The sequence below is a fragment of the Primulina eburnea genome, chromosome 5, assembly GCF_022965805.1.
Source record: "Primulina eburnea isolate SZY01 chromosome 5, ASM2296580v1, whole genome shotgun sequence".
In the NCBI taxonomy this organism is placed as follows: domain Eukaryota; kingdom Viridiplantae; phylum Streptophyta; class Magnoliopsida; order Lamiales; family Gesneriaceae; genus Primulina; species Primulina eburnea.
The window spans coordinates 9,871,177-9,888,616 of record NC_133105.1 but is presented as its reverse complement, the minus strand read 5'-3'; the positions used below and the strand labels follow the sequence as shown (position 1 = coordinate 9,888,616).

The following is a 17,440-nucleotide window of genomic DNA, read 5'->3' as shown; positions in this document are numbered from 1 at the left end:
CTTACAAAAGACATATTCTTTATTTATTTGAACTATTTTCATCATGATCGTTATCATCAATAAGCAGATGGGTGAAGTTTTTGGTTTATATATAAACAATAACTTCTGTGATTAGTTTTTTATTTTATTTTATTTTATTTTATTATAGTTATTTTTATTGTGATTTTATTATAGTTATTTTTATTGTGAAAAATTTAAAATAAAATATATATGAATGATCAAAACTAAATCAGAACGCGTCAAGTATCATGGGCTGGTTGAGCTATAAAACGACAGAAAACGAAGTATAATATTCTTGTCCGAATCCCAAGTCTTTACACGGGTTGAACTAGCAGCTCCACCCTTTACAGCTTTACTGCTCTCCACCGACGCAAATTTTTCACCTTCCCTCAAGAAACCCCTCACAATCAGTCAGTTTCCTTCTATATCCCTTCTCCTCAGATCCCTTTTTCTCCGTTCAACCCTGTAAAATCATTCACAATCAACCTACCCCAGAAAAAACCCGGAAATTAGAGTTCTGGGATTTTTCACAGCTCATTCTTCACTGTCATAATCAAGATTTCACGCTCTCAGCTCCTTTGAAGTACCGGAGGCGTCATGCTAGCTCGGGTCCTCAGCCAGCGACGCGTCCTGCAGCTTCAGCGCCTTGCGCGCAATGGTAAGTTGACCCTTCTTTGTCTTTTCCTCACTGTGATAGTTCTGCGAGGAAATCTTGGAGCTGGTAGATTTGGGACGCCGGAGAAAGATCTAGATGATATCCGTGACACGATTTCGTATTTCCGCAAGCGGCACGAGCCGCGGCGGGTGTTGGAGGAGGCGACTCAAGGGGAGCGGGGAAGTGGTGTTAGTGTGGATAATGGGAACAATAACTATGCTGACTTTGATATAAGGAAGATTTTGAAGGATGAAGATGACGGGGTTGCTGAATTTACGAGGGATTTATCTAAGCCCTATACTTTAGGGCCGAAGATTACGAATTGGGATGAGCAGAGAGGCGAATGGTTGAAAAATAATTTGGATTTTCCAAATTTTCTGGGTCCGAACAAGCCGAGGGTTTTGTTGGTTACTGGATCTTCGCCTAAGCCCTGTGAGAATCCTGTGGGGGATCATTACTTGTTGAAGTCTATTAAGAATAAGATTGATTATTGCAGGGTTCATGGGATCGAGATCTTTTACAATATGGCATTGCTCGATGCGGAGATGTCTGGGTTTTGGGCGAAGTTGCCTTTGATCCGGAAGCTGTTGCTTTCACATCCGGAGGTGGAGTTCTTGTGGTGGATGGATAGTGATGCTATGTTTACGGATATGGCGTTTGAGGTGCCATGGGAGAGGTATAAGGATCGTAATTTCGTGATGCACGGTTGGGACGAGATGGTTTACGACGACAAGAATTGGATTGGTTTAAACACGGGAAGTTTCCTGCTTCGGAACTGTCAATGGTCTTTGGATATTCTCGATACATGGGCGCCTATGGGGCCTAAGGGGAAGATCAGAGAGGATGCAGGGGCGCTTCTGACTCGGGAGTTGAAGGATAGGCCGGTTTTTGAGGCAGATGATCAGTCTGCAATGGTGTATATATTGGGATCGCAGAAGGATAAGTGGGGTGACAAGGTTTATCTCGAGAGTAAATATTATTTGCACGGTTATTGGGGGATTTTGGTGGATAAATATGAGGAAATGATGGATAATTATCATCCGGGGTTCGGTGATCACCGATGGCCGCTCGTGACTCACTTTGTGGGATGCAAGCCTTGTGGGAAATTCGGGGATTATCCAGTCGAGCGTTGCTTGAGGCAAATGGATCGTGCATTCAACTTCGGGGACAATCAGATTTTACAGATGTATGGATTCACTCACAGATCACTCGCTAGCAGAAGAGTGAAGAGAACGAGGAACGAGACTAGCAATCCACTTGAAGACATGAGCGATCATCTTGGATTGCTTCACCCTTCATATAAAGCTATAAAGGTACCACCATCTACTTGATTACGACAGAAATGGATACCCGATTCGAAGTCTAAATTTGAATTTTATTTTTTGTTCTTGATATTTATGCATAATATCTTGTTATTGGTAACAGTTTCTTAGTATTGTGGTCATTGTATTCCTTTATTTATGGCAATTGTCCTGTGATGACTAAACTTGGTGTTCCTACGAGATTTTTCTAAGGCAATTGCTTGCAGATGTTGCTGATGAAATGCTACCAAAGCATTCCACCACCATATACTGTAAAGTGTAAACTTTCTTGTCGACATTGAAAGAATGAGAGTTTTTTTAGAAGAGAGTGAGAAGTTTGCGCAGAGTGCGAAAATGAGTTCATGTTTGTGCGGCCTATCGGGTTTTTTTAATCGGTAAATCAACATTCATTGATTAAAGAATGCATACGAATATATTGGGCATATCCAGGATTAAACTTCCATAAAGGAGTCATAGGGATATAGAATGTGCATACATGCATCTGGATTTCGAAAATCATGTTTCGTGACGCCCATGTGTTGTAAACTCTAGACATGGCAAGTAATCGAGCCTTCACGAGTCGAGAAGCCTAAACCCTATTATGAGTATGCTTTCCAGGATGGTATCGGCCGGTCTAGTCGCCAGCCATTACCGAACCCCGTCTCAAGAGCTATTGCCGATGCTACATGCAAGAAATAAGTGACTGGTTGGTTCCATGAACGATATACGTAAAAACACAGGTTTTTTGTCTGAAACCAGTGGTTAACAAATCCCTCCTTAAATTTTGGTATGGGCGCCAAGCCACAGAATGACCGCATGTTCGGGTTATATGCTTTCCTACTCGCGAAAGGCACATCATGAGACCGACTCCCTACGTGACTAGTTAGAATAGACGTGGTTGTATATTAAGACACTGGTCGGTTCGATCGTGCGATGAGATAATAAATTATAAAAGTATAACATATTTATTATTAATTAACTCTAGTTATTGTAGAATTCGAGATAAATACGCAATTATATTTGTTGTTTAATATCAATTTTCATCTAATAAATTGTGAAGATATAATTCCCGATCAATTGATTCTTAACAGAATATGTTTCATGTGAGATGATTTCACAAATTTTTATCTGTGAGACGGGTCAATCTTATCGATATTTAAAAAATAATACTCTTAGTATAAAAAGTAATACTTTTTCATGGATGACCCAAATAAGATACACGTATCACAAAATATGACATATAAGACCATATCACACAAGTTTTTGTCTAATTGTTATTCTTAGTTCTCTATATTCTTTTTGATACCTAGTTTACGACAAAAATTTGTGTGAGACGGTCTCACGGATCGTATTTTGTGAGACAGATATCTTATTTGGGTCATCCATGAAAAAATATTACTTTTTATGCTAAGAGTATTACTTTTTATTGCGAAAATCGGTATGGTTGATCTATATCATAAATAAAGATTTGTGAGACCGTCTCACAAGATATCTACTCTTAATCTACGTGTGGACTTGTATTTCCTTGTACTAGATTATTCCTTTGTTGATACCTAATCTACACCTCTTACATGTAAATCAACGTTAGAAAAAGAAGTAAGATTGAGCAATGATTAGATGAGATTGAGCGTAAATCTCAAGTAAAATGAGACAATTTTTTACAAAAGAAGAAAAGTATAAGGTTAACCATACTTTAACGCACAGAAAAGCGTGGACATTATAGTTTCATCATCAATATAACAACGATATAATATTTTTTTAGTAAAATAAAACATATTTTAACTTAATATTTTTTAAAACAATAGTAAATTTTTTTGTCAATCATTTTTTATCGATATTAAAATTTAATATTTTAATTTTTCATGTTTAATCTTCAATTAACTTTTTACTCCAACTTTTGATCATGTGAGAAGTCGAAATTTCTATAGCTCTACCGTTGGGGGTTTGGACTGGGTAATGTTCATGTTCATGTGATAGTCTGCAAATCACATTAGTTAAGTAAATCAAACCGAACAAGCTTTGCACGACATGATGGCCTGAAAACATGGATAGAGCTTCTCTCTGCCCACACTGGTGGTGGCAAAGCCATAAATTTGATACTACCCGAGCTAAATAAATTCATAGCAATTTAATTTTCTAGACTAAAATTTTAATTTTTATGGGTTGTTTTTTTTTTGTTCCCAATGCTTGGGCTAACTGGATTAAATACAAAAATTTTAACTTTTACAGGTTCCACTTTTTTTTGGTTTTACTTGAGCTACCTTTGAACTATGTCAAAAAAAAAAAAAAAAAAAAAATTAGAAGAGTCCATCTGGAGTTCTGGTCTTCTGGACCTCTGCCTTGCACTGGGCTCGAAAAAACATAAAAATATATTTATTTAATCAAATTTATAAAAATAGTAAATTATTGTAGTAATTGTTAATTTATCGTGGACTTCTTAAAATTCTAAACTTACGTCATATGTCATATAGTTTCATTTTCTTTTTGAAGAAAAATTGTCATACATTACTATACAATCACAATTACTTTTAAATAAATAATCAAATTGCTAATATTAATATATTTTATATTAATTCTATTAGTCGCAATTGTAGATATGAAGTTTTCAATAAAATGAAAGATGATAGGAGAAATGATGATTCATTGTCTACTTATAAAATGAAATATTTTTAACAATCGATAATGAAACTTTTATACAAAGTTTTCAAAATATGAAATTTCGAAAGAACGAGTCGTAAGATAATTATTATAATACTTAATTATTACTTGATCAGAAGATTTGTGTTGTTCGATTGATTAATTATAGTATAGTATTGTCTAATGCTCACCATAAAGTTCCATGTCGAGTCTCGTATCACAGCTCCAAAACCAACTGCTCGTTGTTCTTTAAACAAAACAAGGCTGCATCGACGTTGCACTTCATGTATGTTAGCAAATCTTGTATGAGAAATGGTTTGTTGGAAGTCAAAGAGGCCGAAGCACTTGCCCTACTTGATGCTATTCAATGGACATTTTCCTTAGCACTCCAGGATGTTATCTTTGAATCTGACTCAAAGACGGTGGTGAACGCAATAACATCAAAGAATGTAGACTACACGGAGTTTGGATCGATTATCTATGGTTGCTGGCAGTTGATAGAAGCTCATTCTTATTTCAAAATTCAACATGTGAGAAGACAAGCAAATATGGCGACTCACACATTGACACGAGCAGCAATATCCTTAGCCAATCTGTTTATTACGTATCATCCTCCAGATATTATTTGTAATAAATATCATCAACCACGATTGTGGAAATAACGATTGATTAATGAAAATTTTCATTTCAAATTAAAAAAAAAAACTCCACCTCCTCTCGGTATAAGATTGATAACAAAATGTTTATCTGCTCTACCAACTCGGATATCTACGTTTTTGTTGTGCTCTGTGCTTTAACCATCTGTCGAAACGAATATTTCACTATTTTGGGTACTTTTGTTTCATATTTTTAGTCAGTGTGAGGGGCTTTGAATCAAAGCATCTTTAGTGTGTGGTTTGAAGTCACAATAGCTTTATCTTTTGTCCCCAAAAAAATTGATATTATTCCTTTCCTTGGTAATGTTAATATTCCTCAAATAATATTGAGATTCCAACTTACCCTTTTCAAATCAAACATATTTATGACACTTTAAATGCTATATAATTAAGAGTATCTGTGAGACATGTCAACTCTGTCGATATTTAAAATAAAAATAATACTCTTAACATAAAAAGTAATATTTTTTCATGGATGACCCAAATAAAAGATACGTCTCACAAAATACGACTCGTGAGATTGTTTCACGCAAGTTTTTGTCTATAATTAATTCAACATTTTAGATTTCACAATGAAATTTAGTATGAAATAACATATGGATCGAAAACTATGGTGGAAGCATATTATTTATTTGATACGAGATCTCAAAAAATATTTCGGGCAAGATCGAAAATGACTTGTAAGAATTGATAGAGGACATATTTTTCACTATCAATTTTGGCTCATTTAAACATCGACACAAGTTTATATGATAATTTATAATTGATCAATTAATTATTCTAACTTAATGTATGTTTTAATATCGTAAATGCACTATATTTTTTCTCTAAAAAGTGACTTTAAAAATAATAATTATTTTAATAATAAATTATGTTACTCACTATTTTTTTTTATTTTATTTTTTCAATTTTGATTAATGAGAGTAGTAATCGTAATACTAACACGTGACAATAATTATTTTTAAATTTGTGATTGCTGATATATTTTAGTTACCCCGACGTCTTATTAGTATTTTGATATGAATATATTATTTCGTGAATTAATTCGTAATTTCAACATATTTCATCAATTTTCTTGAGTTTCGTAGAAAATCATTATTAATCCGAACTTCTTAAAAATAAAAATATACTTCATGATATAAAGACCACATTTGATTTTCTTTTATTAAATACAAATAGATTTGATAAATTTGATTATGGGTGTTAAAGAATCGAATTGAGCCGAATATTAGTAAAAAGTCTAATGTTCAGATTAGACTTGAATTAAATATATCCCAGTAACTCGATTCAAAACTCGAATTATTTTAATTTTTTTGCTCGAAATCTTCAAACTTATTCACAAGCTATTTTAACTATTTTTCGAACATTAATGTTCGAAAACTCGAAATGTCCGAAATGCACATATATTTAATATATATTTATAATAATATTATATTAATAAATCATTAAGGTTTTTAATTTTTCTGATCGAAATCTTCAAACTTATTCATAAGCTATTTTAACTATCGTTCGGATATTAATGTTCGAAAACTCGAAATGTCCGAAATATTCGAAATGTATGTATATTTAATATATAATTATATTATATCAATAAATTATTAAGGCTCGCGAGATGTCCACAAATTATTTAATAAAATAATTTTGATTCGAGACTCACTCGAAAAAAATTAAATAGGTTCGAATTCAATAAATTCAAATACAAATAAAATATTTATCGAATCAGTCCAAAATATTCGCTGACATGCTGAATTCGTTCACAAAAAGAACACCCGAAAATATTTCTCCTACTATTTCACTGTAATCAGATATCAAAGCTTGTGCACATGCACCTGCCGCACCCGATAATCGAATCCCACCATCTACGGCTCTTAGGCAAGAACATCGCAGCAGAGGAGCTTTATACATATGCATTAATTACGAAGTCACCTTCTCCACTGTAACCCTAGTTTCTCTCAGGCGAATTCATTTGCAGTTTCGAACTACTTGTAGAGCTAATGGGGGTCTCAGCTGATGACGATAAGCCCAAGGAGCAAGACTTTTTGGTTGCTTCGATATCGCAGCTGTCGATTTCTAACTCCACTGCTTCGCCGGTGGTGGCGCGGTTTCGCTCCGACTTAGGAGTGCCGGAGCTCCGGTTCGAAGCGGAGTCGAACCCGAATGGTTCCGTACACTTCGACCTCCGAGCTTGCCAGGTCTTTTGCTTTTCTTTGTCTTGCATACCTTTTTATGTTGTTTGGTTGTTTATTTAAGTTTTGGAAGTTGCTTTGGCAATTTCTCTGGATGAAAGGTTGGGTTTTGTTGTGAATATAGTGTGTTGAGAGTAAGTGTGTGTTTTTATTATTTTTTTGCATTTGGTTGCTAGTGGCTTGGGGCTGGAATTCTTGATTGTAGAACACTGAAAATTAGTTTTCGATACTGGTTGAAGTTGGAGTTTTTGCATATAACTCTTCAGGAGATGAGATTACCGAGTGAAGGATTAAAATGTTGTGGTTCTCAATAATTTTCAGGGTTTTCCACTGGGAAAAGATTAAATTTTTCTACATCATTTACAAATTTGAATGCATTTATTAAATCATTCACACACAATTTGATGAATTCGGTTGGTTTGTAAAGATTTTATGTGCTACTGTACTTCGTTTCCTTTTTTTTTTTAATATTTTTTTTAGGATGGCTTTCTTAGATATTATTGTATCGTTCATCCAGCTTTACATGCTCAATCCGATTGAATCAATTTGCATCCTTGAAGCTTCTGAACTAAATAAAGAGGTACAGTGTTGTTACTTTTCTTTAATTTGTTTGCGTATTTATTCCATCTCATATTTTGATCTACTGTTCGTCAATAGTGGACATTTTGGGTTCTTTCACTCTGAGGATTATCATCACTGCCTGCTCTTAAATTATATTTTCTTTTCTTATGAATTTGATTTATTCATCAAATGAAGTTTTTGTGGTCCTTGATAATATTGTAGTCACAGAGTTTGCTAAAATGTTTCGTGCTCTAAATTATATACATTAGAATTAAAAAATCATGGCTGCTATGCTACTTTTAATCAGCATTTTCCTTGGGAAAGGAATAAAAATTTTGTTTTCCGACTTAAATTAGTGAATGACGCTATTTGACTTTTATGCTTTGAACCAGAAAAGCTATTCGAGGGGACTCACCATTCAATTTAGAAATGAAGAGGAAAGTAGGGCCTTCCATTGTGCATTTGAGCGATGTAAGAAGGAAGTGGTTGTTCAAGGTCGGTTTTTAATATGTATTATATGTCATGGAAGTTGTGATTGCAATGTTTCATAATCAAATTTTCATGGGTTCTTACTATTTATTGCAGTTATGAGTTTATTGTAGAGGTTTGAGGGAATCATTCTTTAAATTCAATGCTCGTTTGATTTTAATGTGCAGCAATTTTAGTATATAGCATTTTCAGTGTGTTTATTTTCTTATAAATCATGACGCAGTCATTGAACCTTTTGCAAAAAATAAAATAAAATAAAATTATAGAAGTATGAAAACCTTGTTTAGATGGTATTTTTCTGTGATTTGTAGCCCCTTAGAGAAAGGCTATCTCTTCATGTCAGTTTGGATCATGTTTGCCTTTGTCATCATTACTTGGTTTTTAAGTAGACATAAGAGTTTGCATGTGTTAACTTTTAATTTTAGAAAAGCGCCTAATCAAGTTGAAGTCTGTCATACAATTTCACAGGATCATTGTTGCCAAATGGACCTGTATCATCCAAAAGCAAGTTTGATGACAAAATAGAAGCATCTTCTGCCAAGATGTACTTTCATTACTACGGACAGCTTCTACACCAGCAAAATATGTTGCAAGATTATGTGAGGACAGGTTAGACCTCTGAACTTCTGTGGTTCTTGTTTTGAGTATATTGTCAAATGTTGAGGTCTAGTATTCATGCCCATTGGAAATCCATTTGTAGGATGCTCAAGAGCTTGTCGTACTTTTGTAGTTGCACTATTTACCATAAGTCTGCCTCTGACTTACTCACATGATAAAATTTGTGTTCCAGGAAGTTATTATGCTGCAGTGATGGAGAATCGTGTGGATTTTCTTGATCGCATAGTAGTTGATGTTGGTGCTGGTAGCGGCATCTTGTCATTATTTGCTGCTCAGGTTCTGAAGTACTCATTGATTCTTCGCGGAGTTTATATTTAATCAGCTTATCATTAAATATCACAAATCAACACCAGTGAGTTTCTCTCAGGCTGGTGCAAGACATGTTTATGCTGTGGAAGCATCGGAAATGTCAGAATATGCACGCAAACTTATAGCTGGTAATCCATTGCTTAGCCAAAGAATAACTGTGAGTGTTCTGTTGTTGCACTTTAACTCTTTCTGAGAATAGACTTTTTACACTTTGTTTTTTAAGACCTTTTTGCATACTCTAATTGGTATTACACTATTTTATTCTCTGTAGGTGATAAAGGGTAAAGTTGAAGAGGTTGACTTACCTGAGCAAGCAGATGTTTTGATATCTGAACCAATGGGTACACTTTGTTACTTTACTTTTCTAATCTAGCATAATGCAGCACTCAGAATGTGTTGGAATGATGCATTTAACTAAATTAAATGTGGACAAAAAAACATGCATCATGCATGTCTTTTTTTTTAGGGGCGTGGGGTGGCAGTTTTAACTTTTGCTAAATTTTCCAAAATTAATGGAACTAGCTTTTCAACAACAAATTCTGAATGGTTCTTCAGTGCTGTTTGATGATGTGTGTTGTACTATGGTATTAGTTTTTCATTTTTTTTATCTTCCTGTGGAGCTTTCTCACCCTCTTTTTTGGAGGGGGCAGGGGGTTGGGGTTGTTGGTGGCTTTTCTGTAGTTGCTTGCAAGGGAACACTATGCCTATGTCTGCAATCGAATTTTCTGTGCCCTCTATTTGACATAGTATGTTGTCTGAAATATAATCTCCCTACATTTCATGATGACTGTTTTTACTCTTGCAGGCACTTTGCTGGTCAACGAGAGAATGCTGGAGTCGTACGTAATTGCCAGAGACAGATTTCTTCATCCAAGTGGGAAAATGTTCCCAACTTTGGGAAGGTAAATCAAATTATAACAGGTTTTTTACTTGACTGCTTTGTATGCATGAAAAAAATTATAAAGGTTATCTGATTTGTGTAATGAATTGAAGACCAACCATGCTGTTGTTTGATTATTTATGATTGAGTGGGGTTTGAAATTAATCTGGATCATGCTTATTCTTATTAAGTTCTTTGTTTCCATCTCGCAATTCTCTCATCTATTTCTTTGATTTGTGAAATATATTCATACTAATGTTGCTTTGTCATCCATCATTCACAACTTATCATAGGGTAAATCTTGGTAAAATTCTTGACCGATAATCTGTCAACATTTCTTTAAAAGGAATTCCTGGTATAGCTGATTCTCGTTCCCCTTGAGCAGTAAATTTCTTGTTTTGTGCATCTATTTGGAAGAATTGACGCCTTTTTATTAAAACCAAAAGAAAAGTAGAGTTGATGTTTCCCCGAATTGTGGACGCCTTTTCTCCCATGCATCTTCATTCAATTTGATATTGAACGCCACTCGCCAGGACCAGTGGTCTTTTTTCCTCTGTGTTGTCCAGGTTTTCCGTGTTTAACAATTTGCACCTGTTTTTGCCTTGTAGAATACATGTGGCACCATTCAGTGATGAATATTTATATATCGAGATCGCAAATAAGGTGTGACCTATTATTCCTATGGTTGTAATTAGTTTTTGATGCGGGAAACCAAAGAGACTTAGTATTCACTGATACAACATATACTATATGTCCTATATACTGTGCTATTTAATAAAGTTTGGGCTTACCATAATAACTACTTTGGTATGGCAGTATGGCAGAATCTCACCAAAATGTATTTCTCATTTAGCTTTTCTCTAACTTCCAACCCGAATTAGTAGAAATGTAAAATTATCCCTATCCCCATATTTTCTCTAATTTCCGTTTCAAAATTTTTATTTGTAATAATTTCCTATTAAATTATCCAGTACAAATCTTCAGCCATAACTTACACACAACCTCACATGCATTTTTTTTTTCAAAATTTTTATTTATTGTGTTTCTTTTTCCAAATTAAGTATCAATGAAAAATCATTTGAATTCATTGTTATAATACATTGTGTTATAATTTCATTTTCTTATATTTTTCAAGTAACAAGTCTTTGATATATAATTGTGAATTGTCATAAAATCGCACTATTTTTTCTTTCGTGACCTTCCCTTTTATGTTGCTTCTACTAATGTAAATGGAGATTCAATTTATATCTTAATATCCATCCAGGCCTTGTTTTGGCAGCAGCAAAATTATTATGGCGTTAATTTGACATCTTTACATGGAACTGCATTTCAAGGATACTTCTCACAGGTTTCCTTCGATACTAATTGCTTCAGTATGTTTTTTATATTTTTATACGTCCCTGCACCGCAGCACCGGTTGTAGTTGTGTATCTCTTTTTTTTTTTTTATCATCCTAAACTATTTTATAGTGTTTTTATTTTTATAGGTAATCCATGACATAACGATTCAAAACACTCTATATTCTCATTTTTCTTATGATTCAAATATTCTCTCACATGACATAATAAATATCTACGGATAGCAATATATTTCCTGGTTTGAATTATGACTTATAGGTAACTTCTGTAACATTATTTACACAAAATATATAGATTTTGTTATTTAAAAATGATCTACTGTGTAACTAATTTTCCCTTATTGTTTTATATTTTCTAATCTAAGTTGGCATGAAACCACATGTATTGTGAACATGACATGGTACTAATATCAAATGATCTTGATGTATTTAAAAGATAATTTAAGTAATATAAGAGTTTTCAAGATATTTTGGAAAATATAGGGCATTGTAAACTTAGTTTAGCAAATCACGTATCATAAATTTCTCATTAAAAGATAAACAAATTTGAGTTCTTCTGCCAAGTTAGAAAGAGGTTACAACGTTTAAAGGTTTTCCTGTAATTTGAAAAACTTTGTTATTAATATGGACTTTACATATCACATTTAAATAATAAAGGTTCTATGTTCCATTACAACTAGCGAGGAAGAAATTGTTTCAATCATCTTAGATTACTTCACCAATTTGTACAGTTGCTCGGCACATGCAAGTTGGGGAATTGAAGGAGTGGAATGGTGCCCAATTGAAGAAGAGATGAGTAGAGAGTTAGAAATAAATTTCACGGAGGAAGAAGTCAAGAAAGCAGTTTTTCAATGCGATGGAGGAAAGAGTCCGGGGCCGGATGGATTTACTTTAGCGTTCTTTCAGGAGTGTTGGGACTCCATTAAGATGGATCTTATGATGGTATTTGAGGATTTCTTCCAAAGTGGGATTATAAATGGAGCAACGAATGAGACTTACATTTGCTTGATTAGGAAGAAAGCTGATTCATTTAAAGTCAAGGATTACAGGCCGATAAGTCTTATAACCAGTTTATACAAGATTATTGCAAAAGTCTTGACAGCTAGATTGAAGAAGGTGATAGCTGATACAATATCGAATTCACAAAATGCATTTGTTGAAGGCAGGCAGATTCTAGACTGCGGATTAATTGCTAATGAGCTGTTAGAAGAAGGGAGGAAAAAGAGGAAAAAAGGATGGGTGTTGAAATTGGATTTTGAGAAGGCATATGACAATGTGAGTTGGGAATTCTTGGACTTCGTTTTGCTGAAAAAAGGATTTGGAAGAAGATGGAGATCATGGATACAAGGCTGTATTTCGAATGTAACATTCTCGATCATGATTAATGGGCGGCCGAGAGGAAAAATAAGGGCTTCCAAGGGCATACGTCAAGGAGATCCTCTATCTCCTTTTCTTTTCAATTTGGTCGTCGATGTGTTAGCAAGGCTGATTGACAAAGCCAGAGAGTGTAATCTTGTAAGGGGAATAGAGGTTGGTACCGAAAGGATTGAGATCTCACACATCCAATTTGCTGATGACACACTATTCTTCGGAAAGGAAGATGATCACATAGAGTTCATGGTTCAAGTGGTTAATTCTTTTTGTGAAATGTCCGGACTAAAAATCAATTGGGAGAAAAGTGCGTTGTTAGGAATCAATCGTGACCAAAGAGAAGTTGAAAGATTGGCACAACACCTAGGGTGCAGTGAGGAAAATTGGCCAATTATTTACCTGGGAGTACCGTTGGGTGGAAATCCGTTGAGAGCATCGTTTTGGGAACCCGTTGTTGCTAAGATGAAAAACAAATTGAGTTCGTGGAAGAAAGCTTTTCTGTCAAAAGGGGGAAGATTGACATTGATTTTGTCGGTTTTGAATTCCATTCCGATATACTATATGTCTTTATTTAAGATCCCCAAAAGTATAGCCGATTCAATGGATAAGATCTCGAGGAATTTTCTTTGGGATGGAGCGGATGGAGATGATCACATGCATTTAGTTTCATGGGAACAGGTCTGCCGACCGAAGGAGAAAGGGGGTTTGGGAGTGGGCAAAATTGGTTTAAAAAATAAGGCCTTGCTTGGGAAATGGTGGTGGAGATTTCTCCATGAAGAAGGAGCATTGTGGAGGAGAGTAATTGTTAGCAGATATGGGTTACAAGAGAATGGTTGGGATGCGGGGTTAGCAAGAAATGTGACTTTTAGATGCCCGTGGAAGTTTATTTCCAGATTATACCCGACTTTTAAACAGAAGGTCTCTATTAGAGTTAGAGGAGGGAATAAGGTGAGATTCTGGGAGGATAGATGGTGGGGGGATTCCTCGTTTAAAGATTGTTTTCCTGCTTTGTTTCAGCTTTCACAGATACACAATTTGCCAATTTCTTATTTTACCATTTTCGATCCAATCTCACTAAATCATTCTTGGGATTTCCAGTTTAGAAGAGGGTTGAGAGATGTAGAGATTGATCAGATGTCGGAGCTATTAGGTATCTTAGAATCGGTGAGGTTAGTGGAAGGGGTAGATGATTCGATTGAGTGGTCTGGGGATTCTTCGGGTATTTTCTCTGTCAGTTCATTTTACGATTCTTTCTTTCCTCATACCTTATTTCCTACTTTCTCCCTGTATGATTCTATCTGGAAAACACCGGTCCCAATCAAGATTAAAATATTCTCTTGGACAGCTTCTTTGGGTAAGCTTCCGACCTCGGAGATGATTCAAAAAAGATGCCCAGGCATTGCACTTTGCCCCAGCCGCTGTGCCTTATGCAGAAATGAAGTAGAAACTCAAGACCACATCTTCATCCACTGCTCATTCACGACAAATTTATGGGCTCGAGCGTTACAAGAACTTCAATTGGTTTGGGTTATACCGAGGTCAACGAAGGATTTATTACAAATGGATTTGGGACGGCTTACTGGGACTAGAGGTAGAACTTTTTGGCAAGTCGCGGTTCTTTGTGTTTGCTGGACTGTTTGGTTGGAAAGAAACAGAAGAATCTTTGAAGACATCGAGGACAAGACCGACAGTTGTTGGGAGAAGATCAAGATTAACGTTGCCATGTGGATTGGAAACCATAAAGATTTCTCGAATGTATCAGCTTTAGATTTGATAAGACATTGGGAATATGTGTATCACTGAACTAGTTTACCATTTGTTGCAACTCTAAGACAGTGAACTTCTAGTCCACTGATGTACTGTTCAGCAAGTTATATTAAATAAAATAATATCGTTTCCTATAAAAAAAAAATAAAGGTTCTATGATTGATTCCATTTTTTAATATCCGTACTAGGTTAAACTTGGTGATTTTCATGGTCTTCCACTCTTATCTCATTCTTAAGCCCCACCTAATGTACAATAGTTGGTATCCATCTTTATGTTAACCTCAGAGGTGACCGTACTAACATTCTCTAAACCTTGCAGCCAGTGGTAGATGCTTTTGATCCAAGATTATTGGTGGCTCCCCCAGTCTCCCATGTCATAGACTTCACTTCTTCGAAGGTGAATTTCAGCTTTACTACCATATCATGTGCACATACATCCAACTTCAGAATTCATGCAGTACTAATAGTTAATTTTCTCGTTATTTTGTTGCGTAAAAGAGAGTTGCTTCATGTGAAACAAGATAGTTCCTTAATCTATATTTCTTGACTATAGCTGTGTAAATAACTAATAAAATCAGCTAGAATCCATTCCTTAACATCGTTTATGTGTATAAAAACCGAAAGGTATTTGAATCATTTTTTAGAAGCTATTAACCCTGCTCATGAACATTTAATTTTTGTATCCTGTAAACAAATCTTGGAACCAATAGATGAATTAATAGTTCTTTTTAAATATTTTCTCTACAAGTTCTATGATACATATGTAAAATTCTGGTTATATCAAATGTTTGGACAAAGATGGAGAGAGCTTTGTATATTTTCTGACCGGCTGTTCAGATAATATGAAGGCTCAGACAGATTTGTACTTGTCATAGAAACTTCAAAGTATGGTTTAATTTGTTAATGTATTCATCAATTTTTTTGATAGGAGGAAAATTTGTATGAAATTGACATTCCATTGAAGTTTGTTGCTTCCGTTGGCACCAGAGTCCATGGGTTAGCTTGTTGGTTTGATGTACTATTCAATGGGAGGTAATGGCTAGAAGTTGTGCGTAGTTGCATTTGTAGATATATCTCAAACTTATTCCTTTGCCCCATCTTGTAACTCATAGACTACGGTATTTTGCTAGATGCGTTTATGTTTTTAAAGAATTCCCAATTAGGATAAAGTGTTAAATGAGTTGTAGGTTGTTTGTGATGCTGTCTTTGACATTGATCATATAAACTTATTTCATCCACAGCACCGTGCAAAGGTGGCTTACCACTTCCCCTGGTGCACCTACAACACACTGGTACCAGCTGCGCTGTGTTCTGTCCCAACCTATTTATGTGATGTCTGGACAAGAGATAACAGGTCGACTCTTTATGGTAGCCCATAAAGCTCAGAGTTATACCATTCACCTTACATTGTCAGGTTGGTTCTTATTATTATCTTAATCCTGACCAATCCTTTCTTATCTTTTATGTATTTGCTAATCAGTTATTCATTCGTTTATGTAGCTAAGATGTGGGGACCTGGTGCTGAACAAGGAGGAATACTACAGACATCATCCGGCAAACTTGAGCTCAAAGAGCCCTATTATCGGATGTCTCAACCTCAGGTATATCCGATGGCACAAGAACAACAATCACATCAGTTATTGCAATCACAGGTAATAATAATGTGATGGTACTTAAAAGTACTGTCTTTGGGGTTTGCGGTTGCTTGGTGTACTATTTTATATAATGTCCGATTGCTTAATGAGATTCACCAGTTCCCATTCATTACTATGATCTTTTTCTCCCCTGTATTAAAATAAGGATATGCACGTTCGGTTTCATTACTTTCAACACTTCCTCAGCTTTGAACAAGTAAAAAGTTCGGTCGTGAGAGTTGGTTGACCATATGACACTCAAATTTGGTTTACCTTACATTTTATGACCTTGTCATGAGGAGTGTTTTTGTCACCTTACAAAACTGTGTTGTGTTGCTGTCAGCCATATCTCAAGGAGTATTTACATAATCATATAAGGTTCAGTGGATGATGATGAATTTTACCTTAGCACCAAATGGCCTCTTGGTATCAAAACTTAAAAGCATTATGAAAATCTGAGACCTGTTTGTTATCTGGTTTGTTTCTCTTGTAGAGTATGTGCCTGTTACCTACATTTACAATCTGCATTACAGGATTTACAAATACAATCCCAGGATGAGGACGTTTCAGATTTGTTCCAACAACCAATGTGATTCCATGGACGAGTAAAATCCCACTGATTAGAGACACCTTTGAGTGCTTCTGGCATTCTCCTGTATTGGTAACAATATAGTGCATTGTAGCTCTTAACACAATCACCGAGTATGTTTCCTTCTCTATTGTAATTATGCCGGCATCCTTTGATATCCTATTGTTTTAGCATCCCCTACAGTGCCTTGTACCATGCCTAAATATTCAAGCTGATATAATGGTATGAATCAAACCAAAGTTATGTTCATCTCTGCTTCGAAAATCTAGAAGGAAAAATATGTGCGCTGTGTTCAAAAACTGCCTTCATGTGATGATGTGCCAGATTTCCACTCGGATCAAGATTTCATATTATTTGCAGGTTTTTTTTAAAACTATGTTGTCTTCATTTGGTGTTGGCATAGTCCGAGTTTCGATGGTCTTTTGCGGTA

At 35.2% G+C, this 17,440-nt stretch overlaps 2 protein-coding genes across 2 annotated transcripts; both read left to right on the top strand.

Moving 5' to 3' along the window:
* Positions 1–295: 295 nt before the first annotated feature.
* LOC140832959 (xyloglucan 6-xylosyltransferase 2-like) lies at positions 296–2,141 on the top strand. Its single transcript, XM_073197285.1, has one exon. It carries the CDS (start codon positions 598–600, stop codon positions 1,984–1,986), a length of 1,389 nt encoding a protein of 462 aa, XP_073053386.1. The 5' UTR covers positions 296–597; the 3' UTR covers positions 1,987–2,141.
* A 4,924-nt stretch (positions 2,142–7,065) lies between these two features.
* LOC140832958 (probable histone-arginine methyltransferase 1.4) lies at positions 7,066–17,259 on the top strand. The gene is made up of 15 exons (XM_073197284.1): positions 7,066–7,441; positions 7,953–8,015; positions 8,389–8,491; positions 8,954–9,094; positions 9,276–9,379; positions 9,471–9,569; positions 9,684–9,753; positions 10,218–10,314; positions 10,901–10,955; positions 11,557–11,640; positions 15,107–15,184; positions 15,716–15,819; positions 16,029–16,201; positions 16,288–16,439; positions 16,955–17,259. The coding sequence occupies exons 1-15, from the start codon at positions 7,244–7,246 to the stop codon at positions 17,012–17,014; spliced, it is 1,581 nt and encodes a 526-aa protein (XP_073053385.1). The 5' UTR covers positions 7,066–7,243; the 3' UTR covers positions 17,015–17,259.
* The last annotated feature ends 181 nt before the right edge of the window (positions 17,260–17,440 follow it).